The 24322-nt window shown below is 39.7% G+C and overlaps 1 protein-coding gene across 3 annotated transcripts in view; it reads right to left on the bottom strand.

Annotated features, from left to right (window-relative positions):
- Amph (amphiphysin) overlaps window positions 1-24322 on the bottom strand; it is a 188954-nt gene that overhangs the window by 73992 nt on the left and 90640 nt on the right. For all 3 annotated transcript variants that reach the window (XM_041645689.1, XM_041645690.1, XM_041645691.1), the window contains exon 3: window positions 534-588. In XM_041645689.1, coding sequence (XP_041501623.1) covers window positions 534-588 — 55 coding nt within the window. The remainder of the gene's footprint in view (window positions 1-533; window positions 589-24322) is intronic.

The raw sequence follows: 24322 nt of genomic DNA, 5'->3' as shown, positions 1-24322 counted from the left end.
GTCAGAAACCACTCTGTTCCCTAAACTGCACACTGGCACAACTTTATAAACAGTTGGGCTTTGTTTTCCTTTTTCTTTTTGCAAGTCACAGACTTGTGTTCCCGGGTACCCAGCCACCACCTGCTTCTCCTGCAACGTTTTGCTCCTCATAGTGAGAGAGCTCTTACTTAAGTCTGTGAGTATTGTATCTTGGGACCTAGCTCCCTCAGAAGGGATGCCAGCTGCAGATTTGCTTTAGTAAAGTCTTCTGTTCACTCTGTCTAACAAGCCTTCCTAGAAACCCCTGGCATGTGGGTGGCATTTATTTTTAGTTTGTGGCAGAAGGGCAGAAGTAGATTTGTCCTTGACTATTCTGATTATCATTTCAATGGAAACTGGAAGGGGGGTGGAATGAAACACCTGTGTTCTAATATGCTACTTGCCAGGAAGCCAAGTGGAGCTTTCAACTCATTAAAACTCACTCCTGTCTCTTACAAATTCCAAGAACAACTTGTGCTTGGAAACAGGCGGTAAACAACACACATACACATTACCTTTGATTGCTGCTAAATATCCTCGGAGTTCTCGCTGAAGTCTGGTACCCTCTGCCTGAAAAACACACAAGTGCAGAGATGCTAAACGTCTTGTCTCTATTTTTCATGCAAATATGAAGAAGTGTTAAGATTTGGTTATCATTGCTAGAACCTTGTTACTGAAAAAAAAATGTATGTTTGTAAGCACAGACTGAACAAGATAATATGCCCATTAGTCTCAGTATTTATACAGGTGTTATTCAGAGAAAAAAAAAAGACAAAGAAGATTTTGCTAAGTAGAAAGTGGGGTATAGCAGACAGACCCTTCATTCTTAAGAACCACCAGTAGAAAGACTCCTATATACATCTGCTTTTTTTAATTTTCACACCTGGAAATAGCAAAACCATTTTTATCACCTCTGTTCAGAATGGTAGCTGGCTGTTGTTAAGTCAGTCCAGTATCCTGTGAAAAGGTGAATGCTGAGGCATGTGACTGAGCAACCAAAAATTTCTGAGAACGTACACACTATACACATTTTTGTCAGGATCATGTCACAAACTTGCAAAAAGAACCTTTCCACTTTAAGTTTTATGGGAATAATTATGGCAGTCATATTCTCTCAACAAATCAATCAAATGATTAGGCATATGATTATAAATTATCATCTAATACAAACCTAAAATATCTAAGCAAAATATGTATATCACACATAAATGGCATTTAGCACTAAATACGCATTCAAAGTACTTGGAGATATGAAATGTCCATCATCTTTAAATATAGACAGCAATTAATTCAAACACACTCTGAAAAAAAAAAGATTTCCCTGAAGACCATGTTTGATTCAAGGTGCACCCTACTGCCTAACAACGGAATACGTAAAGAGTGGCATTGTTTCTTGCTGATCTATGTAAGGTGCAGGGAAAGTGTGTATTTGAGTTAATTTCGGGCTAGTTTTTGCAACTCTGCATACTGTCAATATCAGAGAAAAAAAGTTACTCATTTCTTGGAGTGAATGAATTTTAATCAGAGTGGTTCCATTCAGAATGGAAGAAGGAATTAGTCAGGTTCTACATAAGGGACCTCCGTTTCAGTGTATTGACATGGTTCAAATAAACATCCTCGGGGTTCCTTGACTGGATGAGTCTAATAGAACCAGAATGTGAAGGCAAACTGCAGAAACCTGGGAGGAAAATGGGTGAAATTCTAAAACAAGACAGTGCAGTAGCATTCCACAGAGAAGCTATAAGGATAAACATGGGAGATGAGGTGGAGAGTAATGAGCTCCCAAAGAAGCCACAGGACAGAGAAGCAGAAGGAATGCCAAGACAAAACCTTGAGAAAGGGACTTTCCTCCCTAAAATCTAAATCTGCATACAGGAGACCATTACAACTTCACTTTTAAAGAATCCATAACCCATAGCCAACCCTGGTCCAAAAGCACATAATGGAAAATTCCGTAAACAATCCCACATTTTAATTTGTGGCCAGATCTCTCCCTCACAAAAATATAAATGAAGGTACCCATGCTGTGTACGCTTCACACCATTTTATCACCACCCTTGCGTTCCAATAAACTTTATCTTATATAATTCCAAAGTGTGGGAGCACTCACTGTGGTGAATTAGATATGCCGAAGAAAATGAAGGTTCTAAAGACAAGAAAGAAGAAAAACAGCTTGCAGAAGTTACATGATCTTAGGAGATATAATAAGTCATTGTTCATCTTCTTCTGAGCCTCATCTATAGGCATATAGACTACAAATGTGTATAAATGAGAAAAGATGATATATACAGGTTTGATATAACTCATGGCTTCAGAAAATTTAGTCTATATTCCTCTCAAAAGAGGAGAAAGTACTGAAAGATTCAAAATATAGACTTGAGAGATTTTATTATTTCTGATATATCATAATTCTTTTAATAACAGTAGTAATTTCAGCTTTAATAACATCAGAATTGGCGATGGCACTTCTCTTGGGCCACGGAATGTGAGTAGAAGCGCCATGCACTGCTAGGCTGGAAGTCATCATACAGCCTTGACACGTCTTTCTTTCACCTTGTGTCCCACAGTGTTCCAGATGGGGCTGTTTGTTTGACCTGGGTCCCAGGGTGGCAGAAACTCACGGTACAGCTCATTTTTACATTTCCAAAAGTGAGAACCCTTTCGGCAGAGAGCCGGGGAGATGGCGTGACCTCGCTGGAATGTAGACCAAACTGCCCAATTAAATGAGTCAGTGAGCACTGAGAATGCTGACCTGCAGTGAAGGCAGAAATACAGCAACAAAAGATCCAATGGAGCTCCTGAGTGGAGAAACATTACTGGAATTTGCAGAAACATTCAGAAAAGAAAACAAACTGGAAATGTTAAGGACAAAGCAAATAGTTAAAAGATAACGGAAGCTTGAACAATGGAAAGAGACGGCACAGGGTTGAGAGAAGCCAGGTTTCACATCAGAGGTTAGGAGGTTAGAGGGAATCAAGTCTGAACTGAGACATTTGATTTTCTTGAACTGATTTGAATCCAAAGCAATGTGAAGCTGAAAGTTCTAAAAGGTACAGTTAGGAGAATTTCAGTTCCTCAATGTCATGCTTCTCAAACCAGGTGAGTGGAAAATCTGGGCTGCATCAGCGGCTTCTCCAGGACTCATAGAGAAGAATGACACACACAGTCATTAGGCCAGAACTTCACAGACGTCTCTGGATCTCAGATGCTCTCTCTACTGTTTGTGGTTCTCCAGGGCCACAGAGATGAAGGAAGCCTTACTAACCATAAAAGATGCTTTACTCTCAGCCTCTCATGCAAACAGCATGCAGAACCCCCTGTGAAAATGGTGGCTATGAGTCACCAGGATTGTTCAGAGTATCTGGAAATAGCAAATGAGTAGCAGGAAAGAGCATTCATCTCCCAAACACTCATGGAACAGAGTATGTCAGATGAGGACCACAATTAAGCCACTGCCTTTTCTTTCAAAACAAGAAAGAAATTTAAGTGATTCATGCTCCTCTCCATACACTGCATTGATCTTGCCAACAGGAAACAATGTTTTTTTTTTAATGAAGTGAGATTCTCAGAAGAGATTATTTTTTAATGTAACAGTGAGGAAAAGTTCAGGCTGTACAATACTAGCTTAAATAGATGAGTTCAATTTAAGCAGAATCCCAGAGTAATTTAAATGACTTTCTTCTTTCTCAGTTATTAACAGCTTTAATTTTCCCTATAAGGTCATGTAAATCTTTTGGTAACAACCACATGGAGCTCCATCTAAAATTCTGCCAGATCCCAAAATGCAAAAGGCTTTGTAGAAAGATTCTTCACCTACAGCATCTCATAGGGTAGGTTCTTGTACATGCTAAAATTTCTCTACCTCATTACTGTGGGTGAATAGTAGATAACTATAATTGTTAGATTCTTCATCTAGATATATCCACCCTCATTTTGTATTTATCTATAACATATGCCAGGATCTCTGAGGGTGTGTGGTCTAGCAGAATTGTTTAATGTTTCTAAGACTTGGCTTTTGGCAGCTTTTAAGTGGAAAAGCATAGAGCCATATCCCTCTCCTGTAATTCAGTCCCGTTCTATAATAGTCCAGCTAGTGGCTGTCCTTCACCACTCTCCTTTCCCGCATACTGGTTTCCCTGTAACACAAGGACACCCTTGCAGCGCAGCGGTGGCATGCTGCTCTTCTGGAAAATGCTTTCCTTTGGTTTGCTTCCAATGTACTGTGTTTTTCATGTCTTTGCTTTCTCCATTCATTTCTAATGATCCCTTCACTTTCTCCCATGCTCCCCCTGCATCCTCACAGATCCCAAACCTCAAACACATGCTCTCTTTGATTTAAGTTGAAAAAACTCTCACCCCACTGCTCAGATTTCATTAAATCTGAAGCTATTCAAAATTCCTGAGAATTGTTACTTTAATAACTCAACCATGAATTTTGAATTTATTCTGTGTATAGAAACTACATTTAAATCCCCACATCTGTGGTATTATATGACTTTACTTTTCTTGACTATTTTTTATGTAATTCTCTAACAAATTGTATTAAGCTTATTTTTTCACCTCGATCACAGTCTTTCAGATCTCATATAAACAGTAGAGAAAAGGAATCTATTACAATGAAGGCATCTGAATTTCTTAGCAATGTTCTTCTTTGGACAAGACCCAGGAAGGATCTGCCACCTACAAAGTCTCCTGTCCTGCCAAACATGGTAGTATTCCATATAGCTCCAATGTGAATCAGAAGTTTTGTTTTTCAATTGAATCATTTTCAGTTTGGCAGGAGCTGCCTAATATTTCTCAAGCCCAGCTGGCCTACCAGGTTGCACTTTCCCACACACAGCCTAAAGGAGTTTTACCACTTTTTCTTCCAAATTAAGTTCTCTCATTCCTTCTTCCCATGGGGAAGAAGAAGGCACCCTCTCAAGTAACCTGCTTCTCACAAGACAGAAAATCTCATCGACAACATGCAAAGTTTTCATCACAGGGGTTTCAAAAATTAGCAGACACATAAGGTACATATGGATTAAAAGACTTCTGCACAGGTCTGAGAATCTATGCCTCACTCAATAAGTCTTGATGAGTCCTGTGACATCCTGATTCTTTCTCCTGTGTGCAGATATCATCAATACTAAGAGAGAAACACCGCAGTAAGCAGGTCAGTAGTGGTTATTTCAAATATCTTCGTTAGTATAAGGAAGACACCTTTCATGCTTAAACCAATGTGTTTCAAGTTGATTTTCACCATGTTGGCCCAGAGTAACAAAAGCTAATTAATCATTTGCATATCTGTCAGGGAGTGCAGCATTGTGTGGAGTGACTGGTACCCAGACAAATAAAGCTTCAAAACAATTCCATTCACAAGAGTTTTCAGGACCTTGGACAGCTGCCACTGTCCAGGAAATACCTAAGAAAAATATCTAAGAAAAAATGCTACTAATTAAATATCATTATATACTCTGGTAGTGACAGGTGGGCTTTCTATGAAGTGAGAGGACGGTAGGAGCTGCCACGCCCTTTGGCAAACTTCTAGGTCTTTGACTTCAGAACCAAGTATCCACTAAAGTATAATAAAAATCATTTGAAAAGTAACATTGAAAAATTAAAAATATATGTGGAATTAAGCATAGTAAATACTTATACCCCAGGCTGCAAGAGTGAATAAAGAACGACTTTATTAACTTGGTTTTATCTCAGTTATTTCTTTTCAGAAAAAAAGAAGCCATAGTTTAGGTATTAAGTTGACGTGGCTATGAACAAAAGTATGCAGACTTAATGACTGCATAGGGCACCCGCTAGTCCTAGATCATTTGGGAAATGTTTTTATAGACTACCTTATGCATGACACCCAGGTCTGGGGATATGAATCATTTATCCCTCACTGACCTTAGAAAATAAGATCCAAAAGATGTTATTAATAAGGTTATGCAGGTCTGAAAATTACCTTAAGGTGACAGGAGCTTAATATCTATTTAAAAACAGTAATTATTGAATTATCTTAGTAAATATGACCAATATAATAACTGATTTATCTTTTCAGGTAACTTTTGCTACAAAAAAAACCCTCTTTCTAAGCAGATACTACATAAGAACAAGGGCATGTTCAGCTGAAGCATAAGGATTGTGAAGTTCAGGAAGCTGCATAAGTAAGTGTGAGTTGGGGCTCTCTCAGGCTCTGCTCAGGGTAGAGATGGACTCAGATCTCAAGGTGCAGCTGTAAAAACTCAATCTCATCTTCACTGAGGAAACTGAAGTTGGTGGTGGTTGAAAAGTTATCATAATTTTTGTACCAGTCCTTCAGCAGAAATCACTTGAGAAAGTTCAAGGTCAGCTAGTGTGTGAATTGGGAAGCATGGAGTCTTCATCACTCAGAGGAGGTTTCTGCCTAAACCTGTAGCGAGCAACATAGAGCCACACCTGATGGAGATGTATAATCAACTCCTATGGCTAAAGTCTGACTTATGCTATTATCACACAATGATCATCAGCTGCTTGCATATGCGTGGGCCTATGGACAATGCCCACCTGGCAATCCAGGATTGGCAGCCCAAGCCTACTTAAGGGCTGGGAGAGGGTTGCCCAGAGAGAGATGGAAAGAGAGAAGGAGAGAGAGAGGGGGGAAGGAAAGAGGGGAAGAGAGAGAATGGTAAAAGGTCCTGGAATAAACTGCAGTGAGAAGAGCTCCGTTGTGTCGCGCGTCATCCTTGCGGGTCGAGGCTGGCAGCGACATAATCCAAGTCAAGAAAGCCACGAAAACATCAAAACAAAAGCATCCTGAAGCAGCTGCTTGATTACAATGCTCATTTCCATCCTTGAGGACTTGGTCATTGTAAGCAAAATTATGAATAAGAGTATCTGTGTGAAATTGGAAGCCAGCCAGCTCTAAAGTTTCATTTAGACAGAGGGCTCAGAACACTGTGGAGCACAAAGTCAAAATGGCCTGTGGCATGTTCAAGAAGCTCATTGCAGGTGTGTTCATTTCAAATTCCCAGTTTCAGTTGTAAAGAAAAGACAAATAAAGCGTCCTCCATAGTACTGTATACATATATATGTATATATTGCACCCATTGAAAATAGTTTACATTAAACCACCTCTCTAATTAAGAAGTTGTGACCTGGCATCTAGAAAAGGGCTTTTGTGGGAACCCTACAGTAATAATGGGTACATGAAACCTGAACCTCAGAAGACAGAACTTCTCAGTGTGATTTCAGATTATACAGGCCATCCATGAGGAAAGGCCTACATGAACTCCCATCATTAACCTCATTATTTTTGCCCTTTACTGACATTTCTCACTTGAAAATGGTTAAAGTCATACATCAAAATTAGAATTGGTTATGATTTATAAGAGTTCATGAAGGTTAACTCAATCATAAAGGCAATGTTAATAAAACGTGCTTATCCCTTTTGAGATTTACATGAAATTATATTATCAAAGAATTGAGACTTAATGAGGGCTTAATCAGTACTGTGACCATTAGGAAGTTAACAAGTAATGATATCTGGATCCCTTTATGATAAAGTACTTTAGAGTAATGCATGCTACAAGCACTCACAGGGAGCTAGAAATTGAGTGCTCCCTAAGACAAGTTTGGGTGCTGCTAAATTGTGAAACAGTATTTCAAAGGCTAAAGAGGTGGTGCATCTCTGATGATTGCTCTTATCTCACGTTGAGCACTATATGGCAACAGAAGCCATCATTAAGATCCATAGTCTGGGAGTGTAGCGATGATGCAGTGGTTAAGAGTACTAGCTGCTCTTTCAGAGGAGCCAGGTTCAATTGCCAGCACCTAAATTGCAGTTCACAATTCTCTGAGATCTGGCACCCTCTTCTGGACACTGCAGACATCAGGCACACAACGCCACATGTAGTAATAGGGACAGCGGGGCTGCATCCCCAGCACCCGGCCGCCCCTACAGCTAGCTTTACCCAAAATAATTACACAGACACTGTATTCTTTTAATCACTGCTTGGCCCATTCTCTTCTAGGCTAATTCTCACATATTAATTTAGCCCATTTCTAATCATCTGTATGTAGCACCCCAAGGTGCGCTTACCGGGGAGATTCTAGCCTATGTCCATCCTGGGTTGGAGCTTCATGCTGGGAGCGGGACATGGCGTCTCTCTCAGGCGTCTGCTCCCAAGAGAGCTGTGGAGTCTCTGAGCTCACTTCCTCTTCCTCCCAGCGTTCTGTTCTGTTTACTCCTCCCACCTATCCTCTAACCAATAAAATGGGCCGGGGCAGTGCCTTTCACACAAGCAAAACATTCATGCACATAAGGCAAAACTAAATATAAAATAGTAACAATTATACCCTACATGTGGTCATGACTGTTGCAGAGGGAGAATAAATGTCCTTCAGGGAAATGCTCTCAGATATGTTGTTGAATTCCAGTGGTCATCCCTGTATACAACATACACATGAGCAATGTTAAAATGACTCAGTGTTGGGTATATATTCTCATATGCTTCTACAGAAAACAACAATGATTAGGGAAGAGATGAATTTGTGAGGAAGGTCCAGGACACACAAGGAGTGAGGAGAGGGGCAGGAGCGATGTACATGCCATGCTCATGTGTAAAGTTCACATAAGATATTGAAAATATGAACCCAATTTTCATAACTTAGTTTCTCTAACTGTTTGGTGATTTTTTTGGCAAACACTAATACTAATGCAGAAGATCTAAGACTGCCAAGAATCAGGAGTGAGTAATATTTGAAATCATAGTTCCGGATTTACGGAGATGCCAGATGAACGTGGAACAGAGAGAGACCAAAATAATAATAATAATAATAATAACTTGTTTTTGCAACTGTCTCTAGTATCTGTGGCCCAATTTTCATCATTAACTTAAAGAATACATAAAATCAGAAATGAAATTAAACATATTTTGTACCTATTGCAAAACATAAAAAGCTAATTTAGAGTCATTTGTATGATTTCTCTATTAATTTCCCTTAGATAAATTACCTTGAGTTCATAAACATGTGCATTAAAAGCTTGCATAAAAGCTAACCAATGAAGTCATCACAGTTGCCAGTGAGAAACAGCTGGAAGAGATGATCTCATGAGTTTCTGACCCTTTATTTAGTATGCACACACATTTGTTGGGGGAGAAAAGAGAGACTTGAGTTGTAAGATGTAAGGAAATGATTTAGATATCTTTTCAACACTTCTTTAATACCTAGAGCACACTGAGTAGATAAAGGGAGGGCAGGTGAAATCCAAGGAAACTCAACAGGAGCCTCCCCCCGGAAATAGCTCTCCTCAAATCTTCTTGTTCCATGTCCTTTACTGCTCATGTGGATGACAGCTCATTCTTTCATGCCTAAACTGAATAGTCTTGAAAGCTCTATCAAAACAACTGTTGTGTCAAGGTAAGGAAATGCATTAACGAGGAAAAAGAATGTGCCTTGTCTGTCATTCCTCCAGTCACAACATAGCATCTAAAATGCTCCTAAAGCTGCCAGTTACAGTCGAACTGTAAGCTATCTTCCCAAGGTTCCTATTTAAAAAACAAAACAAAACAAAAAAACAAAAACAACAACAACAACAACAAAAAACCCCAAAAACATAGCATGGAATCTCCAGATATGGATGCAGGGAGCCCAAGCTTTTACAAGTTTTGTTTCTCTTAGGCTTAGAAGGAAGGAGCCATGCTCAGTGCATCCTCACAGTGTACATGTATTCCTACATTCCTGGCCTCCTCTCATAATTGCATTGCCATATTGGGTTAGGACTCACCCACATGACATCATTTAATCTAATCTACAACTATAACGATATTATCCCAAAACACAGGCACATTCCTAGGTCCTGAAGATTAGCACCCCACATATAGATTTGGCAAAAACAAAGTTCATGATTGAACAGTGTCCTCAATAGAGGCCGTTAATATGGGAATATAATTACAAAGTCTGACACTACTGGATGGTTCCTTTATTACAGGAACTTCACCCAATGGCATGGCTCTGCTATTTCTCAACAACTCCATGGCATTTTAGAGTCTTAGAAGTGGAGTTTTTCCCTTTTAGAAATGAGAAACTGGACATAGAAGCAGAACACTTGCCCCAAATAACATCTATCTAGTAGACAGAAATTTATTGTTTGACTTTAGGGGGTCTGGGCTATTTAAGCCCTATGTGTGCCCAAGTACTGAGCTATAGCTCTGCTTCAGTTCTGTGCTACAGGCTGTGAAGAAAGGGGAGACGGCAATGAAGGATGTCTGCAGAGTCAGTTGTTGACAAAGGGGAAAACAGAACTGAGGGCAGCGGTCCTTGTGTTCTCATACAGCCCTCAATTATAACTGAAGATGCCAAATTACTTGTTTATCACTTGATTATTTGCTTTGCTCAGAAGCTCACGAGTCCATGGAGTTTAAATGATGCATTTGTATAGCATCATGGCAAGGTGCTTTGATCACATTGCATGGCTTTGACATGTGAGCTCTGGTTCATAGCTTCTTAGCTGGGTGGGACTGTTGGCTGCCTCCTACTTTGGAAGTTTGTATGGGGTCTTTGGGAATGCTAGTCCTCACAGAGGAGACATTGAGGTCAGTTTCAGTTCAGTGGTAACTCAGCATCCTGATCAACAACAATCTATACATTTGTTCCTCTGGCCACACCCCTCAAAAACAAGACTTCTCAACAGACAGAGACAACTACAGTAAGGCACAACTAATCAAAACACAAAATTATGGAGCTCTGTCCCAATAGATATATCTACAAAACAATCTCACACCTAAGGGAACATTATTAGTGTGTGGAGGTGGGGGGATAGGTGAGATTATAAGAGACAAAAGATTGGGGAGTTTGCTGTAAGATTGTGCCTTCTAGTAATGTCAGAAGCTTCATATATAGTCTCACCAATATGACTGCCTAAATGCGAGCTGAACAAGCACAATAACAATGGAAATGCAAAGTAGATGGGAAAAAGCTCATGAAGCCTTGACTTTACACAAAGAATTATAGCAACCAAGGAACACTGAGAGTGGGAGAAATAATCCCCTCCAGGGAAGAGAACTCCCATAGGTTATCCAATAGCAAATGGTCAGGCCTGAAAGCAAACATACAAGTAACATTATATAGACTGAGCAGGCTATATCTAGGAATACATGTGTATATACATATATGTATGCAATAACAATTGAAAAAAGGTCACAAACTTGAAAAAGATTAAAGGGGTATACTGGAGGGCTTCGAGGGAGGAAAGGGAAGGGAGAAATACTGTAATTATATTATAATCTCAAACATTTTAAAGTAAAATGAATAAATAAAATATAATTTCTTCTAGCCATACAACCTTGAGCATTTCACTTAACCTGTTTAATTCTGTTCTGCAAAATGAAGGTGATTGCAGGACTTCCTTGAGCAATAACAAAGGCTAAGCAGTGAGGTTCATGGAAGTCCTAGCAGAGTGTGCCTGGCATGTTTCATGAGTTCAGTATGTGCTCTATGTCACTATCACTACGCCAAGAGTGAATGTCTCCTCAATGCTTAATGGAATTAAGATGGCTCAGTGGGTAGAAGTACCGATCCAGCAAGCCTGCCAAGCTAAGTTTGACCTCTGGAATCTAAGAAAACAGAGTGGCACACATCTATAATCCCAGCACTCTTATGTTGAGATGAAGGGAGGGACGAGAGAATCACCTGGAAGCTTGCTGGCCAAAACTTAGCAACTTGCATTCAAAGCTTAGCAAGAGACCCAGCCTCAACAAGGGGAAGGCAAGAACCAAATTTTAAAAGTTGTCCTCTGACTGCCATACCCATGTTATAGTCATGGACCTCTCTTTCGTAATTAATAAGTAAATGAACTAAATTCTGGTCCATGCCATAATGCAGAATCTTTTCATAAGGAACATACCAAAGTTCCCAAATGACCTTCGTTGGCATTTATAATGCATCTTTGTTTTTCATTTGTACTTCTAAGTATCAAATGCACAGACATGCTATTCAGAAAGTTTTTTATGGTTTTAAATATTGCAGTAATAAAGAGTCCAGGGGCACAGAGGGGCAATTGATTCAGTTGTACAGGAAACATATAACAATAGATAAGGGAGACATTAAACTGATCTGAAAATTTACTGGCTGAGGGAACTAGAAAGTATGAATATTAACAGCAGAAAAGTAATTATCCTAATTCCCAAAATGAAAGTTTCATAGCATATCTTTCATTTTCTCATATATACAGCAAAATGATAATTATAGGTCACTCTGTAAATCAAGTTGATATTGTACTTACTGTCTATAATTGGCAAAGCTCTTCTTGAAGACCATTTCAAAAACAAACACCTTCATCTTTTGTCTGTGGTAGTCCAGTAGGGCTTGGAAACTTAAAAATCACAAGCTGCCTTAAAAGACTTGTAATCAGCTATGCGTTCATGGTCAAATTCATAGTCAATTAAGGAGTTATCATATCTCCTGTCTCTGTGGAAAATCAGACCAGGATTCCATCACAGGATGACTCTTCAGGGGCACAAGTCAAATGTGTGACTCAGTTCAGAAGCCAAAGTAGAATGCAGGGGATCAGCAGTTTTAAAAGATCCCCACCCGATGCTTGTCAGAAACTTTGTCCTCTCTCCATTGCATCCATTATGCTATGGGAACATCCATTGACTAGCATCCTGGCTCCAGGTTTCAGACAATTGCCACAGAGATTTCTGATAAGGCATCTTTTGTTTAGATTGTCACTCCAATGGTAGGGTCAACAATGGGATTGCAGGGTGACTCCCATCCAGATGAAACAATAGAATAGCTGCAAACCTGAAACCGACCGCAGCTTATTTACTCAGATATACAACCATCTCTGATGGTCATCCTGCAGAAGCCTAATTCTCAGCCTGTGGTACCAACATGACACAGTCCTATGCTTGGGGGCATTTAGAGAGAAGCTGCCTAACTTTTCTCACAAGTGGGTGGTGGTGTTTGTTTATTGTACTCTTAACTCTTTTGCTCTTTAGGAACCCACCACTCAGCTCCCAAATAAGTTACATATGGAGGCTTAGTCTTACTTACTTATGCCAGACCTTAACTTGGCTTGTTTCTAGCCAGTTTTTCTTATCTTAAATTATCCCACCTGCTTTGCTTCTGGACCTTTCCCTCTTCTTACTTTCTCTGTATATCTTGCTTTCACTCATACTTCTGGCTGGTTGGGTGGCTGGGTGGCTGGGTGGCTGGGTGGCTGGGTGGCTGGGTGACTGGGCCCCTAGTGTCCTCCTCTCCTCCTTTGCTTGCTCCTTCTTCTTTCCAGATTTCTCCTATTATTCTCTCTGCCTTCCAGCCCAATCTATCCTTTCTCCTACCTCACTATTGGCCAATCAGCTCTTTATTAGACCATCAGGTGTTTTAGACAGGCAAGTAATCACAGATTCACAAAGTTAAACAAATGCAGCATAAACAAAAGTAACACATTTTAAAATAATTTTCCACAACAGGTGGAAGTGGAGATATGTATAGTCAATCTCTCAGTAGATTTTGAAGAACGAAAAACCAAACCCTCTTCAGTTGTCATGATTGATATGCGTGGGTAACAGATAATCAAAGACAAGCAACAGACAATGATATATCACAAGAAGTCTTTAGAGAATAACATGAAGGTCCTCCTCCAGGAACAGTCTCTTCACCTGGGAACAGGCACCACAGGAAACAGCACCAGCAATGATGCTAGAAATGTCTTTAGTCTCACTGACTGAAATTTCAGTTCATTTTCAAGCTTTTGATTTATAAAGGATAGAATGGTGGGGGCAGGTCATAGAGTAGACACATATGAGTAAGGAGGTAAGATGGTCAGGTTATCTAACAAATATGACAAGCTTCTTTGGATCTGGCACCATAGACAGCATGGACACCACCCATACCCATACACATTCATTCTATGCTCCCTCTCATAGGAGCCAATGTTGTTGACAACCTTAATGGGTTATAATTTTTAAGAACTTTGTCAAGATTACATAACACACACATACATACATACACATTATAAAACAGACCACTGTGACCTACCTAGGAATCTCACACCCCATCTGCCTCTCCAGGCTCTTTCCAACACATAGCCTCAAGACCAGGAGCCCAACTCAAGCCAATAAACCCATCCACTCCTGCAGAGACAGTCTTCACTCAGAACTTAGTGAGCAACTTATTTTGCTATGACTATTGTGAAATGAATATACCTCAAGCAATTAAAGACTCAGAGAAAGTTACAGCACATTTCATGGCACTTAGTATATTATTTGTCCTTTTCAGTAATATCTCCTATATTCTCACTGAGCTTGGAGAGACCAGTTGGAAATTACTGCTGTCAAGAGGAGGCACAGAAATCACTTACTTTTCTAAATATATTAATTGTGGTTAGTGTATACTCATACACAAAACTGAAGAAACTATAAGAGAAAATTGTATCATGAGGCTGGAAAGCAGTAGCATTGTTTAAAGACTGTTTCTTCTGATTATTGATTGAACTGTCAAAAGAAATACTTCTGTAAACTAAAGTAAAGCTTACCCAAAGCAAGAGTAATGTCAGATGGCCCATCCCCTTTTCTCCAGTGCCCTAAAGATTTAATGCTTATGTGCTCTCAGATATGAATTCCTTTGATGGGCATTTACCTATAGGGAACTTAATCTCTACCTACTACCTGAGACGAGCTGTCCAGCTCCTCCTCAAGTCAATCATCCAACTTGTGTATGCCAGCCCTCTTTCTCCTATCTGGATGTAGACCTGATGATCAGCCTTATGATAGATCAACACATTTTCCTTTGGAAATAAAAGGATTCCATTATCATCTATGTTTGTTGTCTTAAACAATGTTTCCTTTGCTCTACTTTCTTTCTCTACTGTAGTCTTATCTTACAGATTATAGCTCTGCTAAGGAGCAGAACTTGAGAACTGAGCTCTTCAAGTGTCCTCGTGTGCATACACATTGACGGATTTGCTCCTCAGTTACCTGCATTTCCATCGCTCTTGAATTTTTTGAGAAGACAATATAATTTACCTATGGATTGCATTCTGATTTGGTGTGGAATGTAAGGATCTTTAATAGCAGTGACTTTATCTGTTCTTTTCTTGAAGTTTCCTAATGGCCTAGCTCAGCTCCTGGCATATAAAGGCTTCAGTATTTGTTCATTTCTGTTCTAAATATGCTTCCACATAATACCACCCATCAAAACCCGACAAATGACCTTGGCATTTGGCACTAGAGTGAATTGGCTTGAATGTTGTAACCTTTTGTGGACTAAGGTGATGCTCAATATTATAGTGCTCCTGATAAAACTAGAGTGAAGGATCCTGCAGGAACCTTTCAGAAATGCAAATCTGCTATAGAATAACTCACAACAATTGAGTTTTTATATTAATAGATATCAAGTATAAATTCAGGCAACAGGATTCTCACAGTTTTCTCAGAAGTAATTTGCTGATATTAATAGCATACAAATGCTTTGTAAGAATGTGTTTTTCTTTCAGAAACAAATGAGCTTTCTTTGAAACACCAAGTATACTTTCATTAATAATTTTATCTTGAGGATTATATATATATGAATATATAATGAAATATGATTATATCTACCTGCCATTTATTCCTTCTTTCTAACTTCCCCCATGACCTTCAACACTTTTCCCTCAAAACTTCTAAGTTACATAGATAGACAGCCAGGGGAAAACTCAGGGGAGCAGCACATGCAAGAAGTTCTCTATTTTCTATTTTAAAAATACATACATGTAGTGAGGTACACTTCTGAACACAGAGAAATTTATGGTGGAGAGGTTTCTGGAAAAGTGCAGAGTAGAACGCATCCCTCCACACTCCATGTCACCCTTTACTACTAGCCCTGAGGTGAGAGGAAATGCCACGCACCCCACACAGTTTCATACTGTTTTCTGGAATCATGGACCACTTGTTCTCTGTGGGAGACGCCCCATGGCCATACGATTCTGAAAAAGCTTTTTGCTGAAATGTCACCACAGTGAGTGGTACCGTTGGAAACCATGGTAGATCTTCATCTTGCAATCAGCCATCCTTTCCCTCTGCTTAAAACAGCCTTCTAGGGTGCATCATAGGCACAGCCCAATCCAGTGTAAACCTGTGAGTTGCTAAAGGTTGTCAACCTACAGGTTGAAACCTGGACATCAGTCCCTTTGTCATATGCCCGTAGCCTCCTGCTAAGTAAACACCATGGATTTGGTGGCATGACCTTTCAAATACATTGACTGCGCTGACTGGACAAAGTTCTGCTATACAGTAATCATACAACTTGGCTAATTTATTTTCTACATTCCATGGACATAAGCAAACGATTTCTTTTTCTCAACATGACCTGGAATAATACTTACTGAGGTAATGTACTCCAAGTAGACAACAGGAAAAAAAAAGTATGTTCTATAAATAAAAAACCTGTAATTTGTGCCAGAGCTTGCCTGACTTGAGTGGGCCCTCATCCCAGCACTGAGGATGCTACCCTGACTTCTCCTACTGGCCAAGATGGAACAGGGGTAATTAGAGTCAACTCCAGCATGCGGTGGGATTTACTGCTTCTCTTCTCTTGAGAATTTTCTAAAACAATGCAAAATAAAAGAATATGACTACTTACAAATAAAATGGTCTGGGATCTTTAGAGACAGAGTATGAGGTAGCACAAAAGTGATCTTAAGCAGGGATCTCACTCCTAAAAAAACCAAGAAATTTCATCTTGCTAGACATTGCTTCTCAACATGTGGGTCATGATCTTCTCTGGCAAAACCTCTATCTCCAGAAAATAATTATAATACAATTCATAATAGTAGCAAAACTACAGTTATGAAGTAGCAATGAAAATAGTGTTATGGTTGGGGCTTGCCACAACATGAGGAACTATATTAAAGGGTCACAGCATTAGAAAGAGTGAGAACTACTGCAGGATCAATACAAACAAACCATGTATTTTCGCTAATTATCTAACTCTTAAAGTACAAAAGCAGAATACTCCAACCACAGTGGTTAAAGGTCATGTTACCAAATCCATGATGTTCACCTAAGAGTATACCACACATGTGTGAAGAAGTGACTTCATGCTCAGTTCATACTAGATTAACTAACTTTCTAAGACAATAATAATTACAATTTAATATATATATATATATATATGGGCTTTTAAGTTTAATATAGTGCAGCCATGTGTCAACTCTGTACCATAGGCACTTTTAAACAATCTTCATTATAAAATTTAATTAGTTGATATTAATAACCAAGGTATTTTCCTGTTGAAAAGACAACATTAGCAGAAGTGAAAAGAACCAGCTCTCTGAAGACACCGTACCTGGCAAGAGGGACTCTCACCTGGTGAGCTGAGTAGGTAGGGTTCATAATCAGCAATCCTCCAGAGTGGAAGGAAGGAGAAGGGACAGTGGTATAATTCAGCTACAGTTAGGTCATGCTATACCACTCTCCACCAGTGCCACACAGGGGAAGGAGGGATGCAACTCGTGTTAGAAGATTTGATATAAAAAGAAAGTTGTATAAATAAATATTTGAATAGAGATTACTGAGTAACAAGTGTCTTGCTCTCAAAGGAGGTACAAATACGGGAGGGAAGAAGGTTCAAATTTATCAAGAGGTATTGGCTTGTTTAACAGTTGCAGATTGAATTGCAGCGCTTCCTCATGTTTTCTACAGGAGTTTATGAAATTGATATTAATTCTACTTTAAGGACCTTGGGTCTCCAGCAGACAACATGGGCTTAGAACATTTTTTTAAATCAAACTTTAAATCGCAAATTTACTTTTTCTAATGCTTTTTATCGATTGCTTATCCCATCTTAGTAGTTTGTGGCTATGGAGGAATGGACCCATTTTGGTTGTTAAATGTTTAAATACAAAGTTGACTGCAGTATCCTCTTACTATATTTTAACTGACTACAGAGTCTAAAATGAGAATTTTTTGTTTCTCAGATTGGTGATTTGTTTTCGTTGTTGTTGTTCCTCTTGCCTAAAGATTTATCGATTCTATTGATTGTTCCAAAGAGCCAACTTTTTGTTTCATATATCTTGCACCGCTTTCTTATTTTCAGGATCATTGATTTACGTTCTTAGTCTTGCTTGTTCAGGTTTATTTTGTACTTCTAATTTCTGGAGGTAAGAACGAGATTAATGATTTGAGATTGTTTCTTGCTCCTAGAGTAGGCATTTAATCTTCTAAGTCTCCTTGCAGAGAAAATGCTTTCATTTTTAAGGCTTATAGTGGATCAGATTTCCTGAACAAACCGTCTTCATTCTACTCCAACAGCCTCACTCTGGAGTGCTAATGCTGACTAAAAATTTCCTGTGTAAACCATAGGACCTAGAAAGACCTTCATTCAATTTCTTCTTCCTAAAATGCAAGCACATGTGCAACCTACTTTAGCAGGATGTGCAGCTTCTGTTGTCATGGCAACCTGAAGGCCTTGGGCACTCTATTTCAGCACTTGGTGCCATGTGCATCACAGACAAGTCCTTTCCACTGGCTAGATCCCATGTATGTGCCAGATTAGCCACAGTATGACCAACAAAACCCTTCCATATGTCAAGGTGCTAAAACTAGTGGCTGCCCATAGTATTAGAAGGCCGGAGAACTAACCAGAGAAAGCAGCAGAAAACTCTGTATGAGCGATGTATCGATTGTGCCAATGTACAGGGTCTCCATATACCGTCCTGGACCAGGATCATTGACATTACTTAGGGGTGTGTCAGAAATGCATTCTTAAGGCTGTCCCCAGACCTATGAAAATCCAGACTCTGGGATTCAGCCCAGGGAACTATGCTGTGCTAAGGACTTTCGGGAGATTCTAAAAGAGCCAAGTTCTGACCGACATTGCTCTCAACTCAACAAATGAGGTTCTTTATCCAACTCTAGAAGGTTTCATGACCAGAAAGGAAGATTGGTTGTCTGATGAGATTCACTAGGCTGTGATTTAGAACCAGATCGTTATGCCATACAGACCAGATGGGCTCATGTTTAATCATGGGAGAGGCTAGCTCAGGAAAAAAAGTCATTGTTCATATTTAATGAAAGGTGAATGAATGCAGAAACATGTATACATTAAGGCTTATTTTTAGAAAAATGCTCCAAAGACATACGCTAGGCCTAGCTATTTAACCAAATTGCCAGCATTTCAGAACAGAAATGTAATTTACCATAATAAAATGGTAAGTTTTAATTTGTATGTCAGCACACAGGGCAATATACTTTCTATTTATGTGCCTTTAAAAAATGTATTTTCAACACACTGAAACTGATAGAAGAGAAAGTGGGAAGTACTCTACAACACATGGGCACAGGAGACCACTTCCTACATATAACCCCAGTAGCACAGACATTAAGGGCCTCATTGAATAAATGGGACCTCCTGAGACTGAGAAGCTTCTGTAAAGCAAAGGACACTGTCACTAAGACAGAAAAGCAACCCACTGACTGGGAGAAGATCTTCACCAACCCCACAACTGACAAAGGTCTGATCTCCAAAATATATAAAGAACTCAAGAAACTAGACCGTAAAAGGCTAATCAACCCAATTATAAAATGGGGCACTGAGCTGAACAGAGAACTCTCAACAGAAGAAGTTCAAATGGCCAAAAGACACTTAAGGTTATGCTCAACTTCCTTAGCGATCAGGGAAATGCAAATCAAGACAACTTTAAGATACCATCTTACACCTGTCAGAATGGCTAAAATCAAAAACACCAATGATAGCCTTTGCTGAAAAGGTTGTGGAGAAAGGGGTACACTCCTCCATTGCTGGTGGGAATGCAAACTTGTGCAACCACTTTGGAAAGCAGTGTGGTGGTTTCTCAGGAAATTCGGGATCAACCTACCCCTGGACCCAGCAATACCACTCTTGGGAATATACCCAAGAGAGGCCTTATCATACAACAAAAGTATATGCTCTACTATGTTCATAGCAGCATTGTTTGTAATAGCCAGAACCTGGAAACAACCTAGATGCCCTTCAATGGAAGAATGGATGAAGAAAGTATGGAATATATACATATTAGAGTACTACTCAGCAGTAAAAAACAAGGACTTCTTGAATTTTGCATGCAAATGGATGGAAATAGAAAACACTATCCTGAGTGAGGTAAGCCAGACCAAAAAAGAAGAACATGGGATGTACTCACTCATATTTGGTTTCTAGCCATAAATAAAGGACATCGAGCCTATAATTCGTGATCCTAGAGAAGCTAAATAAGAAGGAGAACCCAAAGAAAAACATATAGGCATCCTCCTGAATATTAACCTTCATCAGGCAATGAAAGGAGACAGAGACAGAGACCCACATTGGAGCATCGGACAGAAATCTCAAGGTCCAAATCAGGAGCAGAAGGAGAGAGAGCACGAGCAAGGAACTCAGGACCGCGAGGGGTACACCCACACACTGAGACAATGGGGATGTTCTATCGGGAACTCACCAAGGCCAGCTGGCCTGAGTCTGAAAAAGCCTGGGATAAAACCGGACTCTCTGAACATAGCGAACAATGAAGACTACTGAGAACTCAAGAACAATGGCAACGGGTTTTTGATCCTACTGCACATACTGGCTTTGGGGGAGCCTAGGCAGTTTGGATGCTCACCCTACTAGACCTGGATGGAGGTGGGTGGTCCTTGGTCTTCCCACAGGGCAGGGAACCCTGATTGCTCTTTGGGCTGACGAGGGAGGGGGACTTTATTGGGGGAGGGGGAGGGAAATGGGAGGCGGTGGCGGGGAAGAGACAGAAATCTTTAATAAATAAATAAATTTTAAAAAATGTATTTTCTAATTTTTTTGGGGGGAGGGGGAGGGGGTTGACACAGGGTTTCTCTGTGAAACAGCTCTGGCTGTTCCAAAACTGTAGACAAGGCTGGCCTCAAACTCATAGAGATCTGGCTGCCTCTGCCTCCCAAGTGCTGCAATTAAAGATTTTCACCTCCACTGCCTGACTACATATGATGACATTTTTTCTTCAAATATGTCATAAGTGTATCTTCATAGATACATATAATAAACATCTTTTTCATCTTAGAACTGGAAATAAGCTCTAAGGAATATAGTCAAGAATCAGCAAATGTGTTCAACTTCAGAGCCCTGTGGAGGTTAAAAAGGTAAAACATGATCTGTGGCTCAGGGAAGCCAGCAGTTACCAGGGGAGCCTAGTAGCTAGAGTCTGCAATTGCAGCTGAAATGATGTCATGGTCCCAGGATTTTTTATTCTTCTTATTGTACAGGTTGAGCATCTTTACTCAGAACATCTAAAATCTGAAAGACTATGAAATGGAAACTTTTTTAAAGTTCTGAATTCAAAAATATTTAAAAGATTTTGGATTTTCAGATAAATGATGTTCAACAAGTAAAATCTATACAAATATTTTTGAATTTATGAGTCCCCAAGATCTGAAACACACCTGGTCCTAAGCATTGCACCAAAGCAGACACCCTGGAGCGTGGCTGCGAAGGAAGCAGGAACCACCTGCACCACCGTGGCCCTTCACAGAGAAAATGGAGACACATGAGACCTGGTTCTCTCTTCCAGCATTTGGAACCCTGCTGTTGAATCTGACCTGGAGGACTGTGTTCACACCTGCTATCACCTAGATGATGTGATCTGACAGCTGCCAACGTGGGTCCCACCAACCCTCTGGCTCTTTTGTTATCCTAGCAGATTTCCCAGAGGTGAGCTTATTAGCAGGAAGGATGAGTTTATTAGGCAGGAAAAAGAAATGTCAAGGTCCCTCCTCCACTTAGTAAAGGGTCTATCAGCAGGCAGCCAGGTGCACTGAAAATAATTGGTGCCCACACCAATTAATTTTACTTGTTAGAAACTCTTAAAAAAAGCAAAACGTCAGGAAAGGGAAAAAAGACCTCTGGAGAGGGAGGATTAACATCAGATTGTGTTGCTTCCTGTTGGATTAGCTCTCATCATGGAAAATTCCAAACTTCATAGGAAAGTTCACTGATTATGTTTGCTGTTCTACCCTCCTTTCTTTTTCCTCTTAATCCTAATTAAGCAATTTGAAATCTGGGCCACAAAAATTACAAGTGGAGTCCAACAGATCAGTAGGACCACACCTTTCATACAATACAGTCCATCTCAAACAAACCATATTTTAGAAAAAGAGACAAGATTTAAAAAAAAATGGGGCTGAAATAAATTAAATCTAAGCTCCAAACCAGAGACTCAGGACAGATCTCGTGTAACCTTTATTTCAACACAGACCAATAGAGACACACCAGCAACTATGTTTATTCCAACACAGACTAGTAGAGACATACCAATTGTGAGGATGTCTATGTTACAAAAAAGAATTTTAAAACATTTATTGTCACATGACCACAGTGTATAAATAAAAATTCAATTCATAATCTACTGTCAATCCACCATTGGTGATTAAAAACTACATATTTGTTGGAAGAACATGAACTCTAGGCTGTCTAGGTTAGACAATGCCTCTGGGAGTCTGTCTTTGTGTACTAAGTCACCAGGATACAACATTAAGAATACTAGGCTTTGTAGAGATGACTGCAGTCTTGGTAGGTCATTCGCTCCTGAACACCAAACAACCCTTTTCCAGCACACACAACAGATGTGAATTAGAAATTCTGTTAATCATATTTTCCTTCTGTTTGTATGTTTAAGACTAGATTTCCCTGTACAGCTTTGGTGCCTGTCCTGACATTATCTCTTGTAGATCAGGCTGGCCTCGAACTCACTGAGATCTGCCTGCCTCTGCGTCCCGTGTGCCGGAATGAAAAACGTGCCACACCATGGCCTGGCCAGATTTTCTTTTCTTTTTTTTCTTTCTTTCTTTCTTTTTTTTTTTTTTTTTTTTGATTTTTCGAGACAGGGTTTCTCCATAGCTTTTGGTTTCTGTCCTGGAACTAGCTCTTGTAGACCAGGCTTTAATCACCCTGATCAAATACTTGAGAGGGAAAAGAAATTAAGTAAGGATTTAGGCTAATTGTTCCAACTGTTTCAGAACATGGTAGCTGGTTCTAATGTTTCTAGGTTATGGTGAGGCAGAATGGCAATGCAGAAGCAGGCAGAGAAACAAAGTTGCTCACTTCATGGAAACCAGAAAATGAAGAAGAATGCCTAAACATTAAATAAAGGCTTACTTCTCCCTTTAGTCCCTCTAGGCCTCCTATTTGCTGACCTCACTCCATTCAGAAGGCTTCCTTCCTCTTAAGAAATAGCCTCATAAACAGAGGTTTGTTCTACTAACCAGGTGTTTACCAATCCAATCAAGTAGACAAGTAAGAATGACCATTGCAATTACCAACATATTTTAAAAGTAAAAAAGATCATGTTCTCTGTAAAATCTTGCTTTCGTTAAAGTAAAAATTCCTTGGGCCTAACTATGGTTCTCAAAGTGGAGGGTTTTTTTTTTTTTTCCATTGAAAATAACTATCGGGAAAAAAAAGAAAAAAAAAAAGAACATAACTATCGGGCTGAAGAGATGGCTCAGCAGTTGAGAGCACTGGCTGCTTTTCCAAAGGACCTGGGTTCAATTCCAGCACCCACATGTCAGCTCACAACTGAATGTAACTCCAAGATTTGACACTCTCAGACAGATAAACATGCAGGCAAAACACCGATGCACATAAAATAAAAATAAATTAAAAAAAATAATCCCTCTCCTTACTCCCCTCTCTTCTCCTTCTACTTCCTTCTCTGCCTCTAATACACAGAGAAGAACAAGGCATCATCTGTCTCCACTCCATGAAAAAGACTGTAAACCAACTCTTTCTGAATCCAATAGGAAACATCAAGAAAAACACGTAGAAATGTGACGCTTTAACATAAAAATATTTTCAAAATGAAACCAATGTGATTCTCAAAGACTCAGGAAACTGCGTGCCCCCTGTCCAGTCTACATCATTATTATAAAGTAAAATTCTTCTTTACATTTTACCAACTTTCTGAGTTATACCCAGATCCTCAATCAGTTATTATTCTCAAGTGAGCCAATGTACAAGCTTTCAAGAATGATTATCAGCCCATTGCCTCATCACATTTGAGAAGTCTATGCAGTAACAAGAATTGAGGGGAAACAGGGCAGTGGTGATACACAACTTCAATCCAGCACTCAGGAGGTAGACGCAGGCAGATCCCTGAGTTCAAGGCTAGCCTGGCTTACAGTGTGAGTTCCAGGACAGCCAGGGCTACACAGAGAAACCCTGCCTTGAAAAAAAATGGAGGTGGAACAGCAAAGTGAAGCTACCCCAGATTTTTCTCCAAGAGGCACAAACCATTTATCTAATGTAATTGATGATATAACAAACTATACTTTTCTCTAGTATCTTAGACAAGAAAAAAGTTCTGACATGG

The sequence above is a fragment of the Microtus oregoni genome, unplaced genomic scaffold, assembly GCF_018167655.1.
Source record: "Microtus oregoni isolate MIOR12 unplaced genomic scaffold, Mior012 000115F_ref0000277, whole genome shotgun sequence".
Lineage (NCBI taxonomy): Eukaryota > Metazoa > Chordata > Mammalia > Rodentia > Cricetidae > Microtus > Microtus oregoni.
Note: the sequence above shows the minus strand (reverse complement) of the source record. Positions and strands in the feature narration are given on the sequence as shown.